Below are 23,854 nucleotides of genomic sequence, written 5' to 3'. Positions count from 1 at the left end.
ATTTCTGGAAAAGGTTCTTGAGACGGCCACTTGGAATTTATTTTTTCTATTTGCAATTTGATGTTTAGAGATGCATCAAAGCTGCGAAGCCGCAAACTGTCGGATGCTGTTTTTCGCGGTTGGCGGTTTTATTTTTTTTTTTCGCAAACAAGTTCATGAAACGTGACGAAGCTCGGACCTCCTCTTGATCGTCAAATCATTTAAGCGTGTTCCAGCTCCCGGAATCAAAAGAAGAAGCAACGATTCTGGCTCACGAAAAACAAGTGTTGACGAACGAGTCTAAAAAACAATATCAATTTTAACACCAAACTAACTCGTGACGGGCTCAAACGACGTCTGCCTGAAAGAGGCTTGAGATTTCGGCTGGGAATGCGACCGGTCGGTGCACAATCTCGCCCGTTCATTTTCATTCCCCGCCGCCGCCTCTGATGCAAGTGTCGTGCCAGATGCGCTCTTTTCAACTATTTTTGTGAGAAAAAATTATGCATAGCGAAGGCAGATTTGTTCACATAGACAATCACACTTCGCACAAACAAGGTTAGCTCACTTTTTGATCATTTTTCCGGCTTCATTTGATTTCAATTATTTTTTGTCTACGAATCACTTTTCATTGTTTTTCGCCATTTTGTCTAGCTGCCAGAAGAGAATCGATTAATGAAATTTTTAATGAAGCAATCGAAAGGTTAATTGCTCTCGAACGCGAAAATTTCATTTTGAATGAACGAATCTAGTTAAGAAGTTGATTAGGAGGATTAAGAGCTTGTTTTTAACAACTCGAAAACAGAAGCTCCAAGAGGTCCGGAAGGCGCTAAAAATCTCAGGAAGTTGACACTTGAGATTTCATCACATTGAAAAGGGCCTTATCAAAGAGCGTGATGCGGTATTTAATACTTTGGACAAATTATCTTTATTCTTGGAGCTAACAATGATGGATTTACTCTCTAATTACTGACGTGAACACGACAACGTTCTGGTTAAGTTTCACGCTAGAAACTGGGTTAAACTTCCTCGGACCAAGACGCGAGATGACTATCTACATAAATTTACAAGGACTGATTAAAACGGAATCTTTTACTATTTTTTATTAGCGAGAGACAGGATAATGTACAGACAGAGATAGAGAATCATGAAAAGATAACGTCAGTTTCGCCAATGAACGCAATTACTATTGGAGAAAAGGTACGTTTCTTATGGCCGAATCATTTTTGCTTGTGAACTTTTGGCAGGAAAGAAAAATGTCAGGATTTATTGAAAAATACTAAGTTAGACTCTTGTTATTTTCCAAATAGTTTGAGAAGTCGTATCTGTAACGATACTCACAAACTTAATGTCAGCTCCTTCAGTTAAATCAGCCCCGAGACATTGCTCGGGATCTTGATTGTTGCAGATTCGAGCGTAGCCATCAGAAATTTTATGAAACATGTATCGCGACGAGTACTTCGGTCCGAACATAAGATAGGTTCCATCCTGATTGCTATTCCAGTATTGCACATCTCCATCTTCTCTGGTCATCGTTATTATGTACCCTTCGTTCTCTTCATCCCAAATCGCTCTAAAGGGATGTCCCTCTGTTGCAAGGTTGATCGACTCGTACCATCGGTGATTGAAAAACAAGTCACCTTCTCCAAGTCCATCAATTTCAATTTCTGGCTCTATCGTGCAATCATTTCCGAAAAACCCTTCGGCACACGTACACTCGTAGCCACTTCCGTCAACAGTACAAGATCCGCCGTTTGCGCATGGGTTATTAGAACAGGGATTTAGCTCGCAGTCACGTCCAGAGAACCCAGGGCTACACTCGCAGATATAGGACCCTCCATCGACAAAGCAGGAGCCACCATTTTGACACGGTCCACCGCTACAGGGATCAAGCTCGCACTGACTTCCTGAATATCCTTCTGGGCATGTACATTGGTAAGAGCCTCCATTAATCGAGCACGTTCCGCCATTCTGACAAGGTTCACCTGTGCACGGAGTATTTTGGCACCGATCTCCAGAGAAACCAGGAGGACATTGGCATTGAAATGAACTTCCGCTGATCGAACAACTGCCATTATTTTCGCATGGATTTGATGAGCAAGGCGTAATCTCACAAATAGGACCGGAAAAGCCCTCAGGACAGCGACACTGGAATGAGCTTCCCGAAACAGAGCACTCGCCACTATTTTGACAGGGATTAGATGAGCACGGATCAATCTGACAATTGTTTCCAGAATAACCGTCAGGACACGCGCAATCATAGGATCCGCCATTGATGGAACAGCTACCTCCATTCTGACAAGGCGAGCCCGAGCATGGATTAACTTCGCAATTGGTACCCGAATATCCATCAAGACAAGAGCATTGATAAGACCCGCCGACGACATTACACGAGCCGCTGTTCTCACACGGATTGTTAGTGCAAGGTGTTGTCTGGCAATTATTGCCTGAGAAGCCCTCAGAACAGCTGCAGGTATATGAACTGCCGTCAATAGAGCATGTTCCGCCGTTAGAGCATGGCTTCGAGGAACAGGGAGTGACTTGACAATCGTTTCCGGAAAAGCCTTCAGGACAACCACATTGATAAGATCCGCCACTGATCGAGCAGCTACCGCCATTCTGACAAGGGCTTCCACTGCAAGGCGTGATTTGGCAATTATGACCAGAGAAGCCATTTGGACAGCCACATTGATATGATCCACCACTGATCGAGCAACTGCCTCCATTCTGGCATGGATGCCCACTACAAGGCGTGACCTCACAATTATTCCCTGAAAAACCCTCGGAGCAACCACATTGATAGGAACCGCCACTGATAGTGCAACTGCCTCCGTTTTGACAAGGGCTTCCCGTACAAGGAGTCACTTGACATTGACTTCCAGAAAATCCATCAGGGCAATCACATTGATACGAACCTCCTACAACATTGCATGATCCAGTATTGCAAGGGTTGTTTGTGCAAGGGGTGATTTGGCAGTCTTTACCAGAGAAGCCGTTTGGACAGCCACATTGGTAGGATCCGCCATTGATTGAGCAACTACCGCCATTTTGGCAAGGGCTTCCAGAGCAAGGATTGTATTGGCATTGATTCCCAGAATACCCATCAGGGCAACTACACTGATATGACCCTCCGACGACATAACACGAGCCAGTGTTACACGGATTATTTGTACAAGGAGTCGTTGAGCAATCTTTTCCAGAATAACCGTCTTGACAGCTGCATTGGTAAGATGAACCGCTGATCGAGCAACTGCCTCCGTGTTGACATGGATTTCCTGTGCAAGGCGTTGTGGAGCAATCATTACCGGAGAATCCTTCGTTACAGTTGCACTGGTATGAACCACCGCTAATTGAGCATCCACCACCGTGCTGGCAGGGATTATTTGTGCAAGGTGTTATTTGACAATCGTTTCCAGAAAATCCATTCGGGCAACCGCATTGGTAGGAGCCACCACTAATCGAGCAAGTCCCTCCATTTTCGCATGGGCTTCCAGAACAAGGAGTAGTCGTGCAATCCTTTCCAGAAAAGCCGGGTTCGCAAGCACATTGGTAAGACGAACCGCTGATTGAGCAAGTACCTCCATACTGGCAAGGATTTCCTGTGCACGGCGTCGTAGAGCAATCGTTCCCGGAGAAACCTTCTTTACAACTGCACTGATACGAGCCACCGCTGATTGTGCAATCACCGCCGTGCTGGCAAGGATTTCCTGTGCAAGGAGTATTCTGGCAATTATTTCCAGAAAATCCATCAGGACAACTGCATTGATAAGAGCCGCCAGTAACTGAGCACTCTCCGCCATTGAGACACGGTTTAGAAGAGCACGGCGTGGTTTGGCACAGTGAACCGGAAAATCCCTCGCGACACTGGCACTGGAACGATCCGTTGACGACCGAACACTGACCATCATTCTGGCAGGGATTAGGTGTGCAAGGCGTGACCTGACATTGCGATCCGGAGAAACCATCTGGACACTTACACTCGTAAGAACTGCCATTAATCGTGCAGGAGCCGCCGTTAGAACAAGGATCATCTGAGCAAGGAGTAACGTTGCATTGATTCCCGGAGAAGCCTTCGGGACAGCTGCAGATGTAAGAACCGCCGTCTATATTACAGGTTCCGCCGTTGAGACACGGATTTGATGAGCAGGGAGTAGTTTCACATGTCTCGCCACTGAATCCTTCCGGACACGAGCAATCAAAAGATCCACCTGAAATTGAGCATTCACCTCCATTTTGGCAAGGGCTTATTAAGAGTTCATAAAAATGTCCGTTACGAAGGTTGATTTGAAAATAACAGTCCATTACGCTTTACGCTACTTTCTCAAGTACTGGAATTTGAGAACTATGCCTGTTAGAGCAGGGAGTGATATTGCAATTGGGACCGAAGAAGCCTTCTAGACATTGACACTCATGAGAATCTCCGCTGATAGAGCAAGTTCCGTCATTTTCACATGGGTTTGGTGCGCACGGTGTGAGCTCACAGTTCTTTCCAGCAAAACTTTCGAGGCAGGCACAGTTGTAATCTCCGCTATCTCCAATAAGCGAGCAAGTTCCGTAATTTCCACAAGGATTCGGAACACAGGGAGTCAGGTCGCACGTTGCTCCTGCAAAGCCATCCAAACACTTGCACTCATATGATCCGCCGACGATGTTACACGTGCCATCATTTTTACACGGGTTGATGGAACAGGGCGTGATCTGGCACTCGTCGCCCGAGAAACCATCTTTGCAGCTACATTGGTAGGAACTTCCATTAACGCTGCACTGTCCTTCGTTTTTGCAGGGATTGTTCCAGCAAGGATCCTTCTCACAATTTTCACCTGAGTATCCGTCCGGGCAAGAACATTCGTAGGAACCGCCGATGATTGAGCATTCGCCACTATTTTGACAAGGACGTCCTGAGCAAGGTGTAATGTTGCAATCTCTTCCAGAGAATCCCTCGAGACAGCTACATACGTAATTATCGCCAATAATCGTGCAAGTTCCGTCATAATTGCAAGGATTTGGGCGACACGGAGTTATTTCTATTTCCTCGCAATTTGGACCTACAAAGCCATCAGCGCAACTGCACTCATATGATCCACCGATGATGATGCATTCTCCACTGTTTTGGCAAGGCTTATTTGAGCATGGAGTAGTTTCACAGTTTTCGCCAGTGAAGCCTTCTTGACAATTGCAATTATAAGAACCCCCGATGATGATGCAGTCGCCACTGTTTTGACAAGGATTACCGGAACACGGCGTTGTTTCACAATTATTTCCAGTGAAACCTTCGCGACAGTCGCATGTGTAGGACTCTCCATTGATATTGCAGGTTCCGTCATTGCTGCATGGATTCGGAGCGCACGGAGTTAAACTGCAATCCTTACCAGAGAATCCTTCAAGACAAGTGCATACAAAAGAATCTCCACTTATTTCGCAGGTACCGTCATTGTTGCATGGATTTGGTGAACAAGGATTTATAACTTCAGATTCGCAATTTGGTCCTGTGAAGCCTTCTAAGCAAGTGCATTGATAAGAGCTGCCAATAATCGAGCACATTCCATCATTTTGACAAGGGTTGATCGAACAAGGAGTGGTTTCACAGTTTTCGCCAGAAAATCCCTCTTCGCATTTACACTGGTATGATGATTCATTAATTATACATTCGCCGCCATTTTGGCACGGCGAATTCGAACAAGGAGTAACACTACAGTCGTTCCCAGTGTACCCATCAGGGCACAAACAAATAAACGATTCGCCATCCGTCGTACATTCCCCTCCGTTTTGGCAAGGATCTGGATCACAAGAGTCGATCACCACAGACTCACAATTTTGCCCAATAAACCCGTCCAAACACGTGCATTGATAAGAGCTTCCAATTATAGCGCACGTTCCATCATTTTTGCAAGGATTAATTGTACAGGGAGTCGTCTCACAATCCCTTCCTGAAAATCCCTCTGGACATTGACATTGGTAAGATCCGTCAGAAATGCTGCACACTCCGCTGTTCTGACACGGCATGTCGTCGCAAGGGGTAATCTGGCAATCGTTTCCGGAAAAGCCGTGTTCGCAATGACATTGATATGATCCACCGTCAATTATGCATTCCCCGTTGTTTTGACAAGGTTTATGAGTGCAAGGATTTATCTCGCAATTGCTGCCAGAGAATCCCTCATTGCAGGTGCACTGATACGATCCCTCAATTACATGACACGAGCCATTCGCCCCACAAGGACTGTTCGAACAGGGAGTTTCTTCGCAGTTTATTCCGGAAAAGCCCTCCTTGCAGCGACACTGATAAGATCCGCCAACAACTAAGCACTCTCCTTCATTGCCACATGGATCGGAAGAACAAGGAGTGGTCTCACAAGTATTTCCGGAAAAGCCAGGAAGACAAGTGCAAATAAATGAACTTCCATCGACCAAGCACGTCCCATCGTTTTGACACGGATTTATTGAACAAGGAGTCTTTTCGCAATTGACCCCGGTGAAGCCTTCGGGACATTGGCATTCATAAGTCGTTTCTTTATCTTCGCAAACACCTCCGTTCAGACAGGGGCTTGAAGAACATGCGCCAATTTCGCAATTATCTCCAGAAAAATCTTCTGTGCATTTGCATGTATAACCGTCTTCGTTAGCAATGCATTCTCCACCGTTGAGGCAAGGTTCAGAAGAGCAATGGGTTGACTCGCAGTTCTCGCCAAAAAAGGGGCTTGGACATTCGCACAAATAGGAATCGCCGATATTTTCGCAAAGGCCGCCGTTTAGACAAGGCTTAGAAGAACACGGTGTGAGTTCACATGTCGTCCCGAGAAATCCCTCACGACAGTCGCAAGTGAAACTCGATCCCTGGATGGAGCAAGTTCCATCGTTTTCGCAAGGGTTGGGAGCGCAGGGCGTTCTCTCGCAATTTTCCCCGGAGAAGCCGTCTAAACAGTCACACACGTAAGACCCATCAAGATTCTCACTGCAAATTCCTTCGTTCAGACAGGGGCTCAACGAACAGGGGCCAAGTTCACAATTCACCCCCGAGAAGCCTTCCTTGCACTCGCATTCGTAAGAGCTGTCAAGAGTTATCGTACAAATTCCTTCGTTCAAACAAGGCATTGACGTACACGGTGTTTGCTCACAATTTTCGCCGGTGTAACCGTCAGGGCAGATACACTCATAAGATTCGCCAACGGGATTACAACTTCCTCCATTCTCACAGGGCTCGTCGGAGCAGGAATTTTCCTCGCATGTTTCGCCGAAATATCCTGGAAGACATTTGCACTCGAACGAAGAGCCAACAATCGAGCAAGTGCCGTCATTGTGGCATGGGTTCGGAGCACAAGGAGTCAGTTCGCAATTCACCCCGGAAAAGCCTTCTTTGCATGTGCAAACATAAGTGCCATCTTCTTCATCGGCGCAAACACCTTCATTTAAACAAGGATTTGAATCACAGCGGCCAAGTTCGCAATCGACTCCGGAAAATCCATCGAGACAGATGCACTGATAACCGCTTCCAACAACTTCGCATTCTCCATTTATACATGGTTCTGAAGAACAAGGACTGAACTCACAGTTTTCTCCATAAAAGCCTGTTGGACATTGACATTCGTAAGACGATCCAGTTTCAACGCACACTCCATCATTGTAACAGGGTTCAAGCGAGCACGGCGTCTCTTCGCAGTGCTCTCCGCTAAATCCATCTAGACATTCGCAAATGTAAGAGTCTCCACTTTCAATGCATACGCCATCATTTTCACACAGCTCAGACGCACAAGGTGTTATTTCGCATATTTCACCGGAGTAGCCGTCTAAGCATTCGCATTTAAAGCCTTCTTCGTTCACTAAACACATTCCATCGTTTTCACAGGGATTTGGTGTGCATGCATCATTTTCGCAATTGACCCCAGAGAAATGCTCAGGACAGAAGCAAACATAAGTTCCGTTTTCTTCTTCGCAAGTTGCTCCGTTCTGACAAGGGTTCAAATCACAACTGCCTAGTTCACATAATTCTCCATAGAAGCCGCCAAAGCATTCGCATTTAAAATCAATGTTGTCGATAATTGTACAGGTTCCATCGTTCAAGCACTGATTTGGTGCACAAGGAGAAAGCTCACATCTTTCTCCAAAAAATCCTTCAAGGCAGTTGCATGTGAATGAATTTCCAGAGATCTCACAAACTCCATCGTTGTAGCATGGATTTTCACTGCATGGAGTAATTTCACAAAGCTCTCCAGAGAACCCATCTTGACATTTACATGTAAAACTATCATCATCTTCTTCCTCACAAATCCCTCCATTCAAGCAAGGATTCAACTCGCAAGGTCCAAGTGGTGTTCCCGGAGTAGTATGAGTAAACATGTCTTCAGTAACAGTCGGGCTCCAATGAGGCGAACTTGTGTGAGCATAAGTAGTAAATAGACTATCTTTATTGGTTGTATGGGAAGAATCGCTAGTTTGTTCTGCCGCGGTCGTGGATTTTATGGTGCTGTCATCGTTTGGCTCGGCTGTCAGAGGATTTACCCAGATCAGATACTGTAATACTGTGCTTATTAAACAATACTGACATAATATCACAAAAAAAGAAAAGTTGATTAACGTGTTATAGTAATTTAATGGAACGGTAGTTTTCGGGAGCGAGATAGATTACAGGGATCATTCCAGTTCCTGTTGAAAATTTGTGAGTCTCGATGGTTGTAAAAATTTCTGTCGACGATGATGTTCCAGCTGATGATTGTGTTGTTGATGTTGTGGGGGATGTTGTTGAGCTTATTGGCAACGTTGTAGCGGAGCTGGTGTCATCTTTCGTAAAGTGAATAACAAGGGGGATCGTTACTCCGACGCCAATTACGACGATAATTGCTGAAAAGAAATTTCTTCAAATTCAGCATATTTTTGTTTTATTCGAAATTGATATGTCAATTTTGAATCAGTTCCCTTCATTTTCAAAACAACAAACCTCCAATTACAGTAATAATCTGTCTGAGTCTCCCCTTCGACTTGACCTGGGTCTCATCCCCCAGCGAGAGCCTTTCCACCGTTTCGTATCTCTGGCTCATTTACTACTCATAGAACTTTATGAGAATGAAAATGATCAATAAGAAGAAAAAAGATGCAAACACTTCAAAAGTTTTCTTTTCGCCGATACTTTGTTTGATATTTGGATGGCGCCGAATGGTGGTAACTGGGAAATTTTACCACTGGTGAATCCTTATTTGCATCCCTGTCCTAATCTGCTGAGTTGAAACTTTCACAAATATGATTGTTCTTTATCTCTCTTTTTCCCGTCTTCTGAGCTTTCCTTTTCAAACTAAGAAAAAAATATGACCCGGAAGGATCGTATCATCAGTAACGCTATGCATTTGAAAAGAAAATACGAAGCCAAATATTTTCAGAACAAAAATCCCGTCGATTATTTCCGTCAAGAGAATTTGGTTTGTCTATATTTTATAATCGTTGTTATAAAGATAAAGGGGTACTGTGCCCCATAGCAGAGTTGCAAATTTTTGAAAATTTTTTCTGAGCTAGCTGAGCTGAGGGCGAAATTGAGCTGAGCTGAGCTGGCCTCTTTTAAGAATTACTGAGGTGAGCTAGTGGTTCAAAAGCATCAAAAGTGGTTCGATCTCGGTCAGCTCAATAGACCGAGCTGAGCTAAGCTAGCTATGCTGAGGTCAAAATTGAGCTAGCTGAGCTGAGCTGGCCCTTTTCGAAGAAGCATTGAGCTGAGCAGAGCTGGCTTTCTTCAGAGAAATCGAGCTGAGCTGACCCTCACCTCAAAATTGCTGAGCTTTAGTTCAGCTAGCTCAGATAGCTCAGCTCAGCTAGCTCACAAAATTTGCAACTTTGCCCCCTAGTCAAAGGCATAGGTAAACTTTAAGATAACTTCAAAGACAAAAAATGATCTCAAATACTTGGGAAAGTATGAGCTCTTATTTGCCACCCTGTCAAAAATCGGAAGAACTTTTTGAAAGTTCTATCGTATTTACTTCTGATAAAAGCTTCCGTGACGGTCAATCGCACACACAATCATCGATTGGAATTTTAAGCTAAGTACCTGAAGCAATCGAAACAACCTTTGCTCTTCCCCATCTCGGTCTTGGCGGGCTTATTGTAAAATCGAAACTATCGCTTTCAAAAGACCTTCTCGACATTTTTTTCTGCAAAAAAATTCTAAAGAAGCTTGAGAATACGTCAGATTTTACGGCGGAACCATACTTGAGAGCTTTTTCTATTTGTTTTAATTTTTTATATATCATACTTTCGGAAGTTTGCAAGCCAATTCAAAATTTCACGAGTGGTTTACCATTGAACACCGAAAGAATTTATGATCTCATACATTTTTATGACGTGATAAGAACAGATGTTCTTTGCCAATAATAAAACTTTTATTTTAAGGATTCAACGACTTATCAAACACGGACTTTCGGGATGTTCGAGAGCTTTTGATAAAATATTACTTCGAGAAAGCATTTGATGAGGTAGAAAGCAGTTGAAATAAATTAATTTATAAAAAAATATCGTGAACTTGAGTTCAGGTGATCTTTCTTTCTGCGGACAAAATCGGTCTTGACCGTGCTACCATCTCCAAACTCGAGTTTTACATCGACAAGCTAGGTAATCCTCGCCCACATTGTAGAACACTTGTCATGCGTTCCATTCCGAATGGACCATTCGTGTCATCACAGTAAGTTTAAGCGAAATCTGCGGCGGCTAAAGCACGAAATAGAACTGTTGCTGTGGTGACTTTCGGCTTACTCGGCATCTCAAGGTGAGCGTCAAATACGGCTATCGATGACAATTTGTCAATGAGCGGAAGAGGCAGAAAGAGAGAGTATCAAGTCTCAGCTGCCACGGATTCTCCTTTCTTTGAGAGCAATTATTGAGTCACGGATTTGAATGTTTAGTCTTTTGCCGAAATTGGTCAAAACATACACAGGTTCAAAAGCCGTCAAAATCGTAACGATCGGAATCAGCCCTGGGCTCGGCAACCTGTGTTGAAAACGTGAATCAGGGTCTGAAAGACCTAAAATGAAAAGCCGCGTAGCGGCTTTTTTAAAAACGAAGCCGCAAAGCGGCTTCGCAAGAAGTTAACAATATCTTTGAATAGTATTTTTTCGAAGCCGCTTTGCGGCTTTATTTTGGAAAAAGCCGCTACGCAGCTATTCATTTTAGATCTTTCAGATCCTGACTCAGGTTTTAAACACAGGTTGCCGAGTCCGGAATCAGCCCTTACGAAGTTATCGTCTCGTCCGATCAACTTGCCCATGATGTTGTTAAAAATAACAAACCCCTTCCAGGGAAGGACTAAATTCCATTTTGACCTAATCAAAATGCGAGGTGGTCATAACTTTTGCTTCACGTGGCTTTTCACGGATAAAAACGTTTCACAAAGTTTATCGCGTTCGCCACATGTTTTTGTCCTCTTCAAAGGCGTCGATTTTCACATTCTCACTGGAGCACCCTCGCCAGGAAGACCCTTCACTCCCTCAAGGATAGAGAGTTGCAAATTGCTAGAGCAGAATACCCAGATAACATTCTTCTCCCTTTGAACAACGTTTTTTCCCGAAAGACCACGGTGCACGACCAAAAGAAACTCTCACTAAAGAAGCCCCCTTGGAACCGACGAAGAAGCCGTCTTTCAGATTTTAACCGGCATTGTCGGCGAGTATGGCCAAATCACGTGCATTTTTGCCAACAAAGGGCCTGAACTTTTAAAAGAAGCTTATTACATTCCCCGAGCACTCAAAACTGGGGCCAACATTTTTGGAACGCTTATTATGGTAACGCGCACTCAGAGTTTTAGCGATTTTTCAAGTTTTAATTTAAAAAACTGGGCCTAAAAAACTGTTATTTCAGGGCAGCGGTGGTACAACAGATGCTCTTATTCAGTACATGCATGGGGAGGTACTAATAAATCTGGGCTCAGGAACCTGTGGAGAAAACCTGAGTGAAGGTCTAATAGATCTTTTATGAAAAGCCGCGAAGCGGCTTTTTTTGAAAACGAAGCCGCAAAGCGGCTTCGCAAGACACTATTTGAATCCATTCTTTAAACTTTGGCGAAGCCGCTTTCGGCTTTCTTTTTCAAAAAAGCCGCTACGCGGCTTTTCATTAAATATCTTTTAAACCCTGACTCAGGTTTTCTGCACACCTTGTCGAGCTAAAATTAATCGAAGAATATTCTCTTCATTTATCTGTAGGATCCTTCAAAAATAAACATCCAAATCGGCCCCGAATCAGAATCAATCACCCTCGAAGCTCTTCTGCCCGAACTTCTAAACCGAAATATCAAGCTGGAGGAAATAGGAACTGGATCAGATTTAGTCCCAGCGTTATATTTTATTTGATAACACCTTCTCTAGCGTATACGCTGGGAAAACGTCACTGATCCACGACGAAGGCGCTGCCGCAGAAGCGTTTTCGATGCATTCATTAGGTTTATTTCGCGGCGAAATATTCATAAATATTAAACCGCGGGGTTCTCTTTTTCAGACGGTGCGATTCCAGACAACTTGCCGACTGGAGTTACTCTTGATAAGACTGGCCGACCAGCTTGGCACTCCTTGGCTCGGCAACCTGTGTAAAAAACCTGAGTCAGGGTCGGGAAGAACTGAAATGAAAAGTCGCATACCGGCTTTTTTTTGAGAACGAAGCCGCGAAGCGGCTTCGCAAGAACTTCTCAATTGAATGAAAAAATAATTTTTGCGAAGCCGCTTCGCGGCTTCGTTCTTAAAAAAGCCGCTACGCGACTTTTCATTTCAGATCTTTCTGACCCTGACTCAGGTTTTATTCACAGTTTGCCGAGTCCAGTGGCAATCGAACCTGTGAAATTTCGAACCGTTAAACCGTTAATAAAGAATCAAAGCATTTCCTTGCTGTATCATTAATTAGAAATTTGTCTCCTTTCAAAAACTGCGCTGTCAAGCCAGCCCAAAATTGCGGCGCGTCTGACAGGGGATAGAATATGTAATGAATCGGTTCAGATTTTACCCAGAAAATATTTCGTCATCACTTTTACAAAACTCGCCGCTCACTTAGAAAATTAGAATCGATGGTGTGGAACCCCTGTGTGGCGCTCAAGGAAATATGCATGCTTGACAAAATAAGAATGCTATGAGCGGGCAGATCTAAGGCTATCTAAAAACGACAGGTATTCTTGTATGACATAAATGTTCATGCAAAAAATAGAGGTATGTTGTTCTTATGTTCCGTAAATTTTAGTAGGAGGAATACCGTAAGATTAAACTTCAGGCTAAAACGAACAGTAAGTAACATCAGTATAACCATTTATAAACTCTCATTTCTGACTGACTAATTACCACTGGAATTCTGATAGTTTCTAAAATAAAATACTTGCTGAAAATCGAGAAGCCGCTTGCGGCTTCAGTATACGAGAACAAAAGCCGCGCAAGGCGCGGCTTTTTCTTTTTACTCGAAGCCGCAAGCGGCTTCTCGATTTTCAGCAAGTATTTTATTTTAGAAACAATCTGAATTCAAGCGAGATAATTAGTCAAAAATGAAGTCGGGGTATGTTAAGGTAAGTCATTTTTGACGAAGTTAGATGAAAAAATTCTTTAATTTTTTTCGTACTCTTTAGAAATCTAAAAAGTCATCTCTCAGAAAATATTGATGAAGAACTAAAGTCACTTTTGTTTTGATAAAAGAAATGGATGTCGCGATGTATACTCAAAAAACAATCTAAAATGGAAACTCAGGTTTTGAGATCTCCAACCCCTTTCCCGAATGGTTATTCTGAATAACTTATTCAGTAATGAACTTAACTTGTGACGCAGATAATGGCTATTTTAGAAAAGTGACAATTAGTGTCCGACTTTCTAACGCTTGACAATGGTACTTGTTTGATCATTCTCCATGGCGCGGAATTTGCATTAAAATCGCTTCCCAAAGGGCTTTGAAATACCACGTACTAGCAGCTAAATCGCGAAAAACGAAGCTGAACTTTTGGAGAAAAGGTTGACGAGCTGCCTGGCAATCTGTTTAAACGTGGGTCCATCTTTAACACTGAATTAATTTTCTAATAAAAAATCGGGGAGAGGCTGGTCGGGAGTTCGGGCGTATTAGCGGGTTAGATAAAATTCGAACTCACTCAATAAATAATCTGAGCAGGGTGTGTCGCGGAAGAGCGCTCAACTAGGGATGAAAGGCGATTCCACTGCGGATGCTTTCTTTTCCACAGAGATTTGGATCGTAATCAGACAAACTTAGCTGAGGGCGAAGCTCTTCACATTGCATAAACACTTTTTCGACGTCCGAAGCTCGGCTCGGCAAAAGGTGAATAAAACCTGACTCAGGACTTATGAAGGCTGGGTTGATTATTGATTAGGGTTGATATTTGAAGGAATAAGTCTGTAAAAAACCTAAGTCAGGATTAAAAAAGCTGAAATAGAAAGCCGCGCAGCGGCTTCTCCATAAACCGCCAAAATTATCATCTCATTTTCTTAATTCCTTGAGAAAATAAAGCCGCTACGCGGCTTTGTTAGAAATACAGAAAACAAGACGATTAATTTTGCGAAGCCGCTTCGCGGCTTCGTTTTTGGAAAAGCCGCTGCGCGGCTTTCTATTTCAGCTTTTGGAATCCTGACTCAGGATTTCTACATACAAACCCCTTCAAATATCAACCCTAGTTTTCGCAATTATCAATTGAAAACGGCATAATTTGCCTCCCAAATCAACAAAAAGATACGGAATTTTATCGAAGTCCTGGCGTTGTGACATTTTCTTGAACTGGCAAATCGGCCACTGCTAATATTTGCAAAACAATGCCGTCTGAGCCCAAAACAATTCGGTTTGTGAGCATCAGAACCTATAAATTCTGAGTCGCTGCGGTCACATTATAAACAAATAATGTCAGATTGCATCGATATCTGCTGGAACCGTTTCAGCCGTTTTTCCGCCTCCTGCAGTTTGACTGAAATCTCAACGACTTATAAGTTGACTTTTGTAAAAAAACGAAGCCTTTCAAAGAAATTTCGACCAATAATTTTATTAAGGAACATCAGTCAAGAAGTGCTTTAACTGCTTCCTCAGCACGGTCAACCTTAATTGATTGTCAATTGATTCTCACTGAATGAATATTTTTTAGTTTCTTACGTTCCAATAATCTCCATAAATTTTTAGCTGACATGCATTCAAGTGCATCTTTACATCGTAATCATTTCGCATTGAGTTAATGGTTTTTCCTCCTCGGCCAATTATTTTCCCATATTTTTCAGCGGGAATTTTCAAAATTCGTTCAGTCTTAATTTTTCACTTTTGCTTTTTTATAATTTTAATTTTACTTTATTGATTTTATTTTGCTCTCGGATCCGTTTTCGCTCTTCATATTCACGTTTTCTAATTTCGCGATTCCGCTGCCGTTCTTCATACTCCCTTTGTCTTTGCAAGCGATTTCGCTGTCGTTCCTCGTATTCTAGCCTCTTTTTCGTTGTCTTTCTTCATACTCCCTTTGCCTTTGTAAACGATTTCGTTGTCGTTCTTCATATTCTCTCTTTTGCCTAGCTTTCCGTTCACGGTAAGCGGTTGGAGTTTCTTTAGCACTTGTAAACGGTCGACTTCGGGAACTCTCAGTATATGTATTGTTATAAATCTCGTACATTTCGATGTACGGTTCTTCCCATGACATTTTGCCAATTATCAGATTTTTAATTTTTTTCTACAGCATCTACCAGTGCAATCTTTTAAGATTTCACGAATATTATATACTGAAATCTGTGAAGGTCAAATAGTTAAATATTTAAAAATAACACATGATTGCGAAGTTGTAGTGAAGAATAAAAACTGCCCGAGCAGCACGTGAAATTCTGGTAAAAGTCCGATCGCTGTCATCTCGGTGCATTGAGACGAGCTAAGGGTGTCACCTTTGGGAATCATTTTGGGAAACATCATCATACCATGAAATTGGCTTAAAACTTTTATGATCAATACTCTTCGCTATCGTCATCAGCCGCCAAAGTTCCGTAAATTAAAAATTACGATTTCGAAATCAAAGAAATCATGGTTACGGTAACAGGAAGCGAAATTATCTGACGAGGCACAACTCAGGTCGGAATTTGGATGCACGAGTTAAGCATGGAATCCGTCCGTTCCAAACGTTGTTCGTGTCCAAGCAGCCGGGCTAGTTGTTCTATAATCAACTGGAGCACAATCGGCGGTTGGGTTTTCGTGAAGACTGAAAACTTCCGCTTTGAGTTCCGGAGTGCTCTCATTTTCTGACGGGCGCATCCATTAATCTGGCTCTCGACTGATGACACACAAACTCACACTCAACGTAACGTCGGATTTCACAAGCAGCGGATTCGACTATTCAATAACGCTGTTTTCTCCAAGGCGCAGTGGATTATCCTCTTCGCGAAGAAATGGAAAAATGAAGCGCGGTCCATTACTTACGGTATCCGGAGTACCCTCTGATAGGGTTCCTATCGTTCTTCGTTTTTGGTTGACCTGAGTTCAACCTGTGTAGAAACCTGAGTCAGGGTTTTGAAAGAAAACATAGTGAAGACTCTCAGTAGTAGGTCTCAGGTCCAGATTCATTTTGAGGCTTTGTTGAATCGATATTTATACGATTCTAAATCTTCAAAATGCAAACGTCATCGACTCGTGGAGCATTCGTTTCAGTTAGGGAGGCGAATTATCGGAAAGGTCGTAGAACGGAAACTGATTTTGGAAGAGGGTTCGTGTGATGCCTCGCTCCCTGCCCTTCTTGTCCGGAAGTGGCGACTCCAGAAGCTGGTCTGATTTCGCGAAAACGGCGACGTCGGACGGCGAGGCGAGCTGCGAAAAGGTCCCCAGACATGGCGACACCGACTTCCTCTGTGGACACACGTCGAAGCGACGAAACGACACCCAATTACTAGAACCTTGCTGCCACAGTGATTACTCACATTTAGTCTTCTTTCTCACTTTCACAAAAGCCAGAAAACTAGAAAATAGCAAACAGGATCATCGAATTAAACATTTTCAGAAACCATATTCTTGATTTCTCCAGTCATTTTATATATTTTCATAGATCTAAAATTGTTTGGAGAACAAATGTTAACATATAGCGAGATAATGTAAACACCAGAAGGATTTACTTGATTTTAATTATCGTTAATTCACACATAATCGATTTTTCTTCCTGTATAGTAAACTATATATATAGTAAAACAAATGTTTTCAGATCAATTCTGACTGTTAATAAAGTTGCTGAAAGATGATAAATAATTGAAAAGCCGCTTGCGGCTTCGATGATAAACGAAAAAAAGCCGCGTTTTGCCCAACTTTGGCTTTCTTCAAAATAGGGTAAATAATCTCAGCTCAGTGATTTTTAAATTGACCTGATCTGCTCAGCTCACACAATTTTCGCTCAGCTCAGCTCAATTATTTTTGAGCATGATCTGTTCTGCTCAGCTCAGCTCAGCTCAATGACCTCTGAAAATTGCCAGCTCAGCTCAGAGAAATTTTTACTCAGGTCAGCTCAGCTCAGCAAAAATAAAGCAAAATTTGCAGCTCTGGTTCTAGTCTAGTAGTAACAATCCGAAAGACGAAAATTAGTCAGACATAATGATCATATAGGAAAAAAATCCACGTTTTAAAGTCTCCTCGGATAAAAATTCCATTTCCGATAATTACACTTTGCTTCCTGTCCACCTGTCGCCCGCACTGTAGTGGGAGCATTCCTCACACACGATTTCACGAAAAATGTAATCTCGAATGAATATCCCACGTCGGCTCAGAGTGCTCCCGCGTTCCGTTACGATTTTTTTCATACAGATTTTCGCGATGGCACGAATTCCGATGCGGGTAATGAAATGAACGCGCAAAACGTTTTTCCCGATTTTTTTCAATATTTGGCAATTTCAAATTTGCTTCGCTGCGTTAGAAGTTTTTTTTTTGATTTGGCACGTTCACCAACAAGCAGATTTGATTTCCGGCTCTGATTAAAAATAAATTATATGCAGCATGCAGCGGCAATTTTTGGCTAAAAATAGAAGTCTTATTAGATCTCAAGAATTTCTATTGAAAAATGAAATAAGGTGACCCCAAGGGAAAATACTTCATTATTATTTTCAGCATTTTCAATAGGAAGTAAAGAAGGGGGTCCCTTATTTAACGGGCAAATAAATCTTGAAGGTGTTCCTTTCAACAGGCTCAATATTCATTAAGGGGGTCCCCAGCTAAACGGATTTCATCAAAAATCCAGGCAAGAAACCTGGAGCTAAAAAATCCGTTTAAATGGTGACTCCCTTAACGATTATCAAGTCCGTTAAAAGGAAGACCTACAAGAGTTATTTGTCCGGTAAATAAGGGACCCCCTCCTTTACTTTTTATTGAAGATACTGAAAATAAAAATGAAATATTTTCCCTTGGGGTCCCCTTATTTATGAGAATATAGAAATGCTGGAAATAAAAATATCTAAAAAAGATATTTTTTCTGTGAAAATCATTTTCAAAATCAGTTCATTTGTGTTTGAATCCAAGTGGATTAATCCGCTGTTTCCTCGGCGAAAATTTTAGTGAGAAAATTTCGTTCACTATTTACACACCATGAATCGCGCCGGATTAAGCGCCAACACCTCCAGTGTTGAGATAAAACGAAAAAGGTGAAGATTGAATTTTCGCTTCAAAAAGGTCTTCCAGTTCCGGTTATCGGGAAACAGCGCAGATAGCACATGACTATCGTGTGTTGCGAAAACATCCAGAGTTAGTCGACTTTTGTGAAATGTGACGTCTGCGTTGAATATGACGAGCAGATGTTGAAATGAACTAATAATTGAGCTCGACTATCAATACAAATTTAGATTTTTTTATATTCCTCAAAGTTAAGCCCAAGAGCAAAAATGAAAAGCCGCATAGCGGCTTTTTCAAGAAAGAAGCCAAAAAGCGGTTTTTTCAAGAATGAAGCCGCAAAGCGCCTTCACCGAAATTTGGAGACAGATTCAAATGATATTATTTGCGAAGCCGCTTCGCGGCTTCGTTTTTAGAAAAACCGCTACGCTGCTTTTCATTCTACATTTTTCAGAAGCTCACTCAGAATTTGACGATAGTTAGCGCGGCAATTGTATCTTTTTTTCACCTAGGGCTCCTTAGGAGTGGGTACTAGTAGTACAGCGGATAATCCTCAATCTGGATTGACTAGAGTCCCGAGAATAGCCAAAAAGACGATTAACCTGTAAAACCAATTCTGATTTTGTTGACCAATTCGAAAATCTATTTCAGAAGATTTCAGAATTCGAAATTAAAAAACGTGTATTCTTAAAACTTTGGAAATCTCGCATCCGACATCCTCCTTTTACGAAAATTCCCGGCAGTGAAAATTTCACGCGCGAGAAATAATCTCGCTGAGCCTTTACGTCGAAAGAGGAATTCTTTTTTAAAAAGTAGTGCTCTGATTAAAAGAAGTGACCTCCGATGCGGCGGAATGGAAGCGCCAACGCGGCGGAAGTACTTGCGTCGTCTGAGGAAGAACTGTTCCAATCTGGAAAGAAAACAAACGATGATGACTCTTTCCCAAATGACATGATATTATGATCGTATTATGGTGAGAGGGGGCGGCGCAAATTTATTTTATCGAAAGTTTGAAATTTGATATTTGGACGAGGCTTCAGCCCCGCTCGAGATTTGCTCATGACGACCTAATCAAAACCGTTTTGTTGAAAAATCCGAACATTTGCTTAATTCAATTAGCGAGATTCGCCGAAGCCGGGCTTATAAAACGTGATGATTCTATTCGAATAAGAAACGTTGATTGCAAATCAATCAATCTTCTGTACCGAAATATGTTAGCATGCTCATTTATGATTGCTATACTAATTGGGGTGCCGGGCAGCTAGGTTCACAAATGGTCGGTTCAATTTTGAACACAATTGGGCTCAGCGATCTGAGTTTAATACTTGAGCTTGGTTCTGAAAGAGCTAAAATGAAAAGACGCGTAGCGGCTTTTTTAGAACAAAGCCGCAAAGCGGCTTCATCAGAATTTTGAAATAGATCGAACTGATTGTATTTCTAAAACAATTCAAAGCTCTATCGGATTCTGACCTGACTCAGGTTTTGAGATCCCTGACTCAGGGGTCCTGAGCCAAGATTCCAAGCCTCGTTCATTCTTCTTGAACCTGAATAGAAGGTCTAATCAATTCGCCGTTGTCTGAAGTAAAAACTGAACATAACGTGAGGCGGCTGGATCAGAGAGGCGTCCAATTTTGCAAGATAACTCGTTTACGGTTAGAAGCGCCTTGCGTAATCAGCTGCTGGCTTGGTGTTTGCGCTGCGGCCATGAAAATTGTTACATCTGAGCCCTTTCGCTCCACCATGATATTATATCTTTATCGGAATATAGCGGTTTTTGAGTGGTATTTCGAGTTCATTCATTTGAGCACATTTTGCGTGATATAATTTGCTAGAAAGTAGCGGAATATACTAAACTGTTTTTCTAGTGGCTCAAGACCACATTACTGTAGCTATAATTAGACCCAAAAAAGAAAGGAAAGATCGCTTCGAACGGTAGTAAAAATATTATGAACGTAATCGATGTTAGACTCGATTTCATCATTTTCAAGATCAAATAGAGTGTAAATAGAGCTAACAATTTACGGTTACACCCAGTTAATATGCTATAAACAGGCAGAAACGACTGATAGTAAATGTAATTAGAGCTCGGAACTAACAACCACGTGGAGATGAACAATTTACCGGTACAGGCTTGTAACGAAACGAAAATAAATTGTGCTAGATTCTGAGGAATTCTAAGGAGTTTTGGTCGACTGTAGCGTCAATAAATAAAATGAATTCATGAATAAAAGAAGAAGCACATTTATCTACTTCAATTTGGATTCTATTTATCGGAGCCTGGCAACCTGTGAAGAAAACCTGAGTCAGGTTTTTGAAGATCAAAAATGAAAAGCCGCATTTCAGCTCTTTCAGACCCTGACTCAGGTTTTCTACAGAGGGATAAGGATAAATTACGTCTGTGCCTGAAGTTTCGAGCTGATAAGTGGGTCTCACGTTATAATGGCTGTCTTATCACTTGAATAATCGACAATTCTGAAGTGGCAACTCTCAATCTAAGCATCCTCAGATGAAAATCACTGTCGACCAGTCTGATTTAGACCTTTTAGTAAAGATTATCGCCCAGCAATCTATGTGCCTCTTGAGTTTCGAACGTATTCTGGACGAATTGGAGTCTCTTTTCGGCGCTAGAAAAGTAACGTGACTCATTTTTTTCATCATATTTCGTAAAAAGACGTTAGAATGCTTCGAAATGCGTATACGATGCTCCAAACAAACCATTGTTAGTATCAAAACGTGGTGAAATGAATCAATTCAACGGAAACAAATCACTTTTCTAACAAAAAGCATCAACAAAAACGTAGACAAAGCATTCGTGTACAAAATAAGTGCATCAGCATAAAAAATAGCGGATTAAATTGTTGTCTTCTTGGAGAAAAAAGTGATGCTGGGTCGATTTTGGTGAGAGTCTCTAACTTTCGTCAAATACGATATTACGTATGGTGATGTTTATGGCTCGCCGCAAGCTGATGATTCTTTCTCTTGGGCGAGGCGGGGATGATCCGGCAGACCCAGAATGGAAACGTAGATCTGATCCCAATTGAGGCAATTTTCGGCGTAAATCCGACACCCACCTGAGCGACGGACAGACCATCCCACGTTCGCTTTTCGTCAAATATTGAGAATCAACCTGCGGATAACGCTCGATTTTCAGAAACAAAAAAAATCAACTGGCCTCCCGAATGCAGTTTTTCATCAAAGATCTTTCTTTTTTTTCAACCTTCCGGAAAAAAGAGTCCCTTTCTAGTCTTTCTCAGTCTTATCAATTTCTAGATTTTCTATTGATATTCTGCCGGTTCAACAGAACAATCTCAGATAGAGATCAACAGAGTAAAGGTCAGTAACTTAGAGATTGGCTTCGCAACTTGCGTAGAAAACCTGAGTCAGGTTTTGAAGAGCTAAAATTGATAGCCGCGTAGCGGTTTTTAACATTCGAAGCCGCAAAGCGGCTTCGCCAATATTTTTATAGAAAAGAGTGATTATTTCGCAAAGCCAGTTCGCGGCTATCAATTTTAGCTCTTCAAAACCTGACTCAGGTTTTCGAGCCCAGCCTTGGAAACTTGTGTAGAAAACCTTAGTCAAGTTTTGAAAAAGCTGAAATGAAATTTTTTAAAAAATGATTTTTTTTTTAAAACGAAGCCGCGTTGCGGCTTTTCATTTTAGATTTTTCAGAGGCTCACTCAGGTTTCTACACAGGTTGCCGAGTAAACCCTCAGAAATAAACCAGTTTGACAATAAGTCCGTAGAAAATGAACGGAAGTTTCCAACTGCCTCCTGGAATGGACATGCAAGCCATGTTCAACACATTCATGCAGACAATGATGCAGCAACAAAATCAACAGGAAAGGGGAGGCGAATTCCTTTTCGACTTTTTCAATTAGACTTTTCCATCCCATTAGAATATGACAGTCGTCCAGGCAGTCGATCAAAGCAGCAATAGAAAACGCGATCGAGACGAATCTTCAGATTCTAGGAAATGATTTCTGAGATTTTTAAATTTCAAAGTGAGCTCAAAAATGATGAAATCGTTCGAAAGCGATGATGAAAAGCCAAGAAAAGTGCTGGGAAACCGGAAGTCGAATTCGAAAGCAAAGCCAATCCGCAACTTCGAAACTAAAAAGAACGAAATGCTGAAAGAAATCAACAATGCGATTCATGCCATGACAATTTTCAAAGAAAAAGCTGCTCAGATGGAAACCATCCTTGGCAAGATCAACGTTGATATGGACAAAACGGAGACGATGCTCAAGGAGTCAGGTACAGTCATTCAATTCTGTTGATGGTTCGTTAAATTTGAATTCAAGCGCAAGAATTGCTGAACTCGACTTTGGACGAAACCATGGAGCAACTCGAAAAGGGAGAAATCGACGGAGTCCTCATCTAGCTCCCCCAGCGCCTGTAAGATCAATACTGTAACACTCACCATATACTGAAACATCTCACTAAAGCCCGTATCTACAGAATCCCGGTCCATTTATTCAATCAAAATGTAAATTGAATCGCGTACGTGGCTTTTGGTATGGCGGGTCAAGCCCTAAAACGAATCCGAGAAGCTAGAAATTCTCGATTTCAACAACTCAATTTAACATTTCTTTCGTATAAGCTTTTTAGGAAATATTTGAAGAATGGTAGTTTTGATGGTTTATTTTGAGAAGGGTCTTTTTCCAAAAAAACAATGCAAATCGTTTTCATTGACAACATAATTAGACCCAATTAAGATTAAAAAATCCTAGTTTGTTGCCACTTCGTAACAACTGCGGCTTCCCCGAAAACTGGGCATGTTTGGATGTTTAGCGCTTTGTACACTTTTGGGCTGGAGGAACGATAGAACTTATGCGGAACCTTTCACCCGAGCCAAGCTGTTTAACGGGAAATGGCCGAGTTACTGTCGCCTTACGTGTTGCATAAGTACTATTGACGCGCTCTGTTAAGTCTTTTTTGAAGGGAATTAAAGGAGTCGCTTCGAAGAAGCATTCTTGTCTATCACGTGAGTCAGCTTTTTCGCCGAAAGTGTTTAATTGTTACATTTTGACGGTTATTATTGTGGTGCCGCTTTTGACTTCAAAAAGAAAATCAAGCCAGTTTTTTGTGATTCTAGTTCAGTTTTTCAACAAGTGCCACAAGTGCCCGCCACGTCCAGTTTTTTCTTCTCAAGAGTTCGACTTACTGTAGTTCGTTGCGCTTGCCTGTTATCTACCAAAGTTCAAAAGACGATTAAGAAGGGCTGAGATGGCCTAAAGTAGTGTTTTTATTTTTTAAACCTTCGGCGGCGACGCAATGTCTCATTAGCCAAAAGTACGTGTCTTATGTAACCAAGCTTAAATTCTACAAAAAAAGATACAAT

The 23,854-nt window shown here is 42.0% G+C and overlaps 2 protein-coding genes and 2 long non-coding RNA genes across 4 annotated transcripts; 3 read left to right on the top strand and 1 right to left on the bottom strand.

The window, feature by feature from the left end:
• Window positions 1-482: 482 nt before the first annotated feature.
• On the top strand, window positions 483-10,947 carry LOC145698461 (uncharacterized). Its single transcript, XM_081775663.1, has 6 exons — window positions 483-537; window positions 1,135-1,179; window positions 10,345-10,427; window positions 10,485-10,563; window positions 10,645-10,717; window positions 10,854-10,947. The coding sequence occupies exons 1-6, from the start codon at window positions 483-485 to the stop codon at window positions 10,945-10,947; spliced, it is 429 nt and encodes a 142-aa protein (XP_081631789.1).
• On the bottom strand, window positions 1,264-9,008 carry LOC145700789 (uncharacterized). The gene is made up of 4 exons (XM_081778112.1): window positions 8,909-9,008; window positions 8,600-8,811; window positions 4,292-8,484; window positions 1,264-4,222 (listed from the first exon to the last, which is right to left on the bottom strand). The coding sequence occupies exons 1-4, from the start codon at window positions 9,006-9,008 to the stop codon at window positions 1,264-1,266; spliced, it is 7,464 nt and encodes a 2,487-aa protein (XP_081634238.1).
• A 597-nt stretch (window positions 10,948-11,544) lies between the features above and the next one.
• LOC145700131 (uncharacterized) lies at window positions 11,545-12,265 on the top strand. The gene is made up of 3 exons (XR_014134159.1): window positions 11,545-11,729; window positions 11,806-11,853; window positions 12,147-12,265. It is a non-coding gene; the product is annotated as an uncharacterized LOC145700131 (long non-coding RNA).
• A 10,285-nt stretch (window positions 12,266-22,550) lies between these two features.
• On the top strand, window positions 22,551-22,956 carry LOC145699814 (uncharacterized). The gene is made up of 2 exons (XR_014134088.1): window positions 22,551-22,767; window positions 22,815-22,956. It is a non-coding gene; the product is annotated as an uncharacterized LOC145699814 (long non-coding RNA).
• Window positions 22,957-23,854: the final 898 nt, after the last annotated feature.

The sequence above is a fragment of the Oikopleura dioica genome, chromosome 2 (genome assembly GCF_907165135.1).
Source record: "Oikopleura dioica chromosome 2, OKI2018_I68_1.0, whole genome shotgun sequence".
Taxonomy (NCBI): domain Eukaryota; kingdom Metazoa; phylum Chordata; class Appendicularia; order Copelata; family Oikopleuridae; genus Oikopleura; species Oikopleura dioica.
This window is presented reverse-complemented; position numbering and strand designations above follow the sequence as displayed.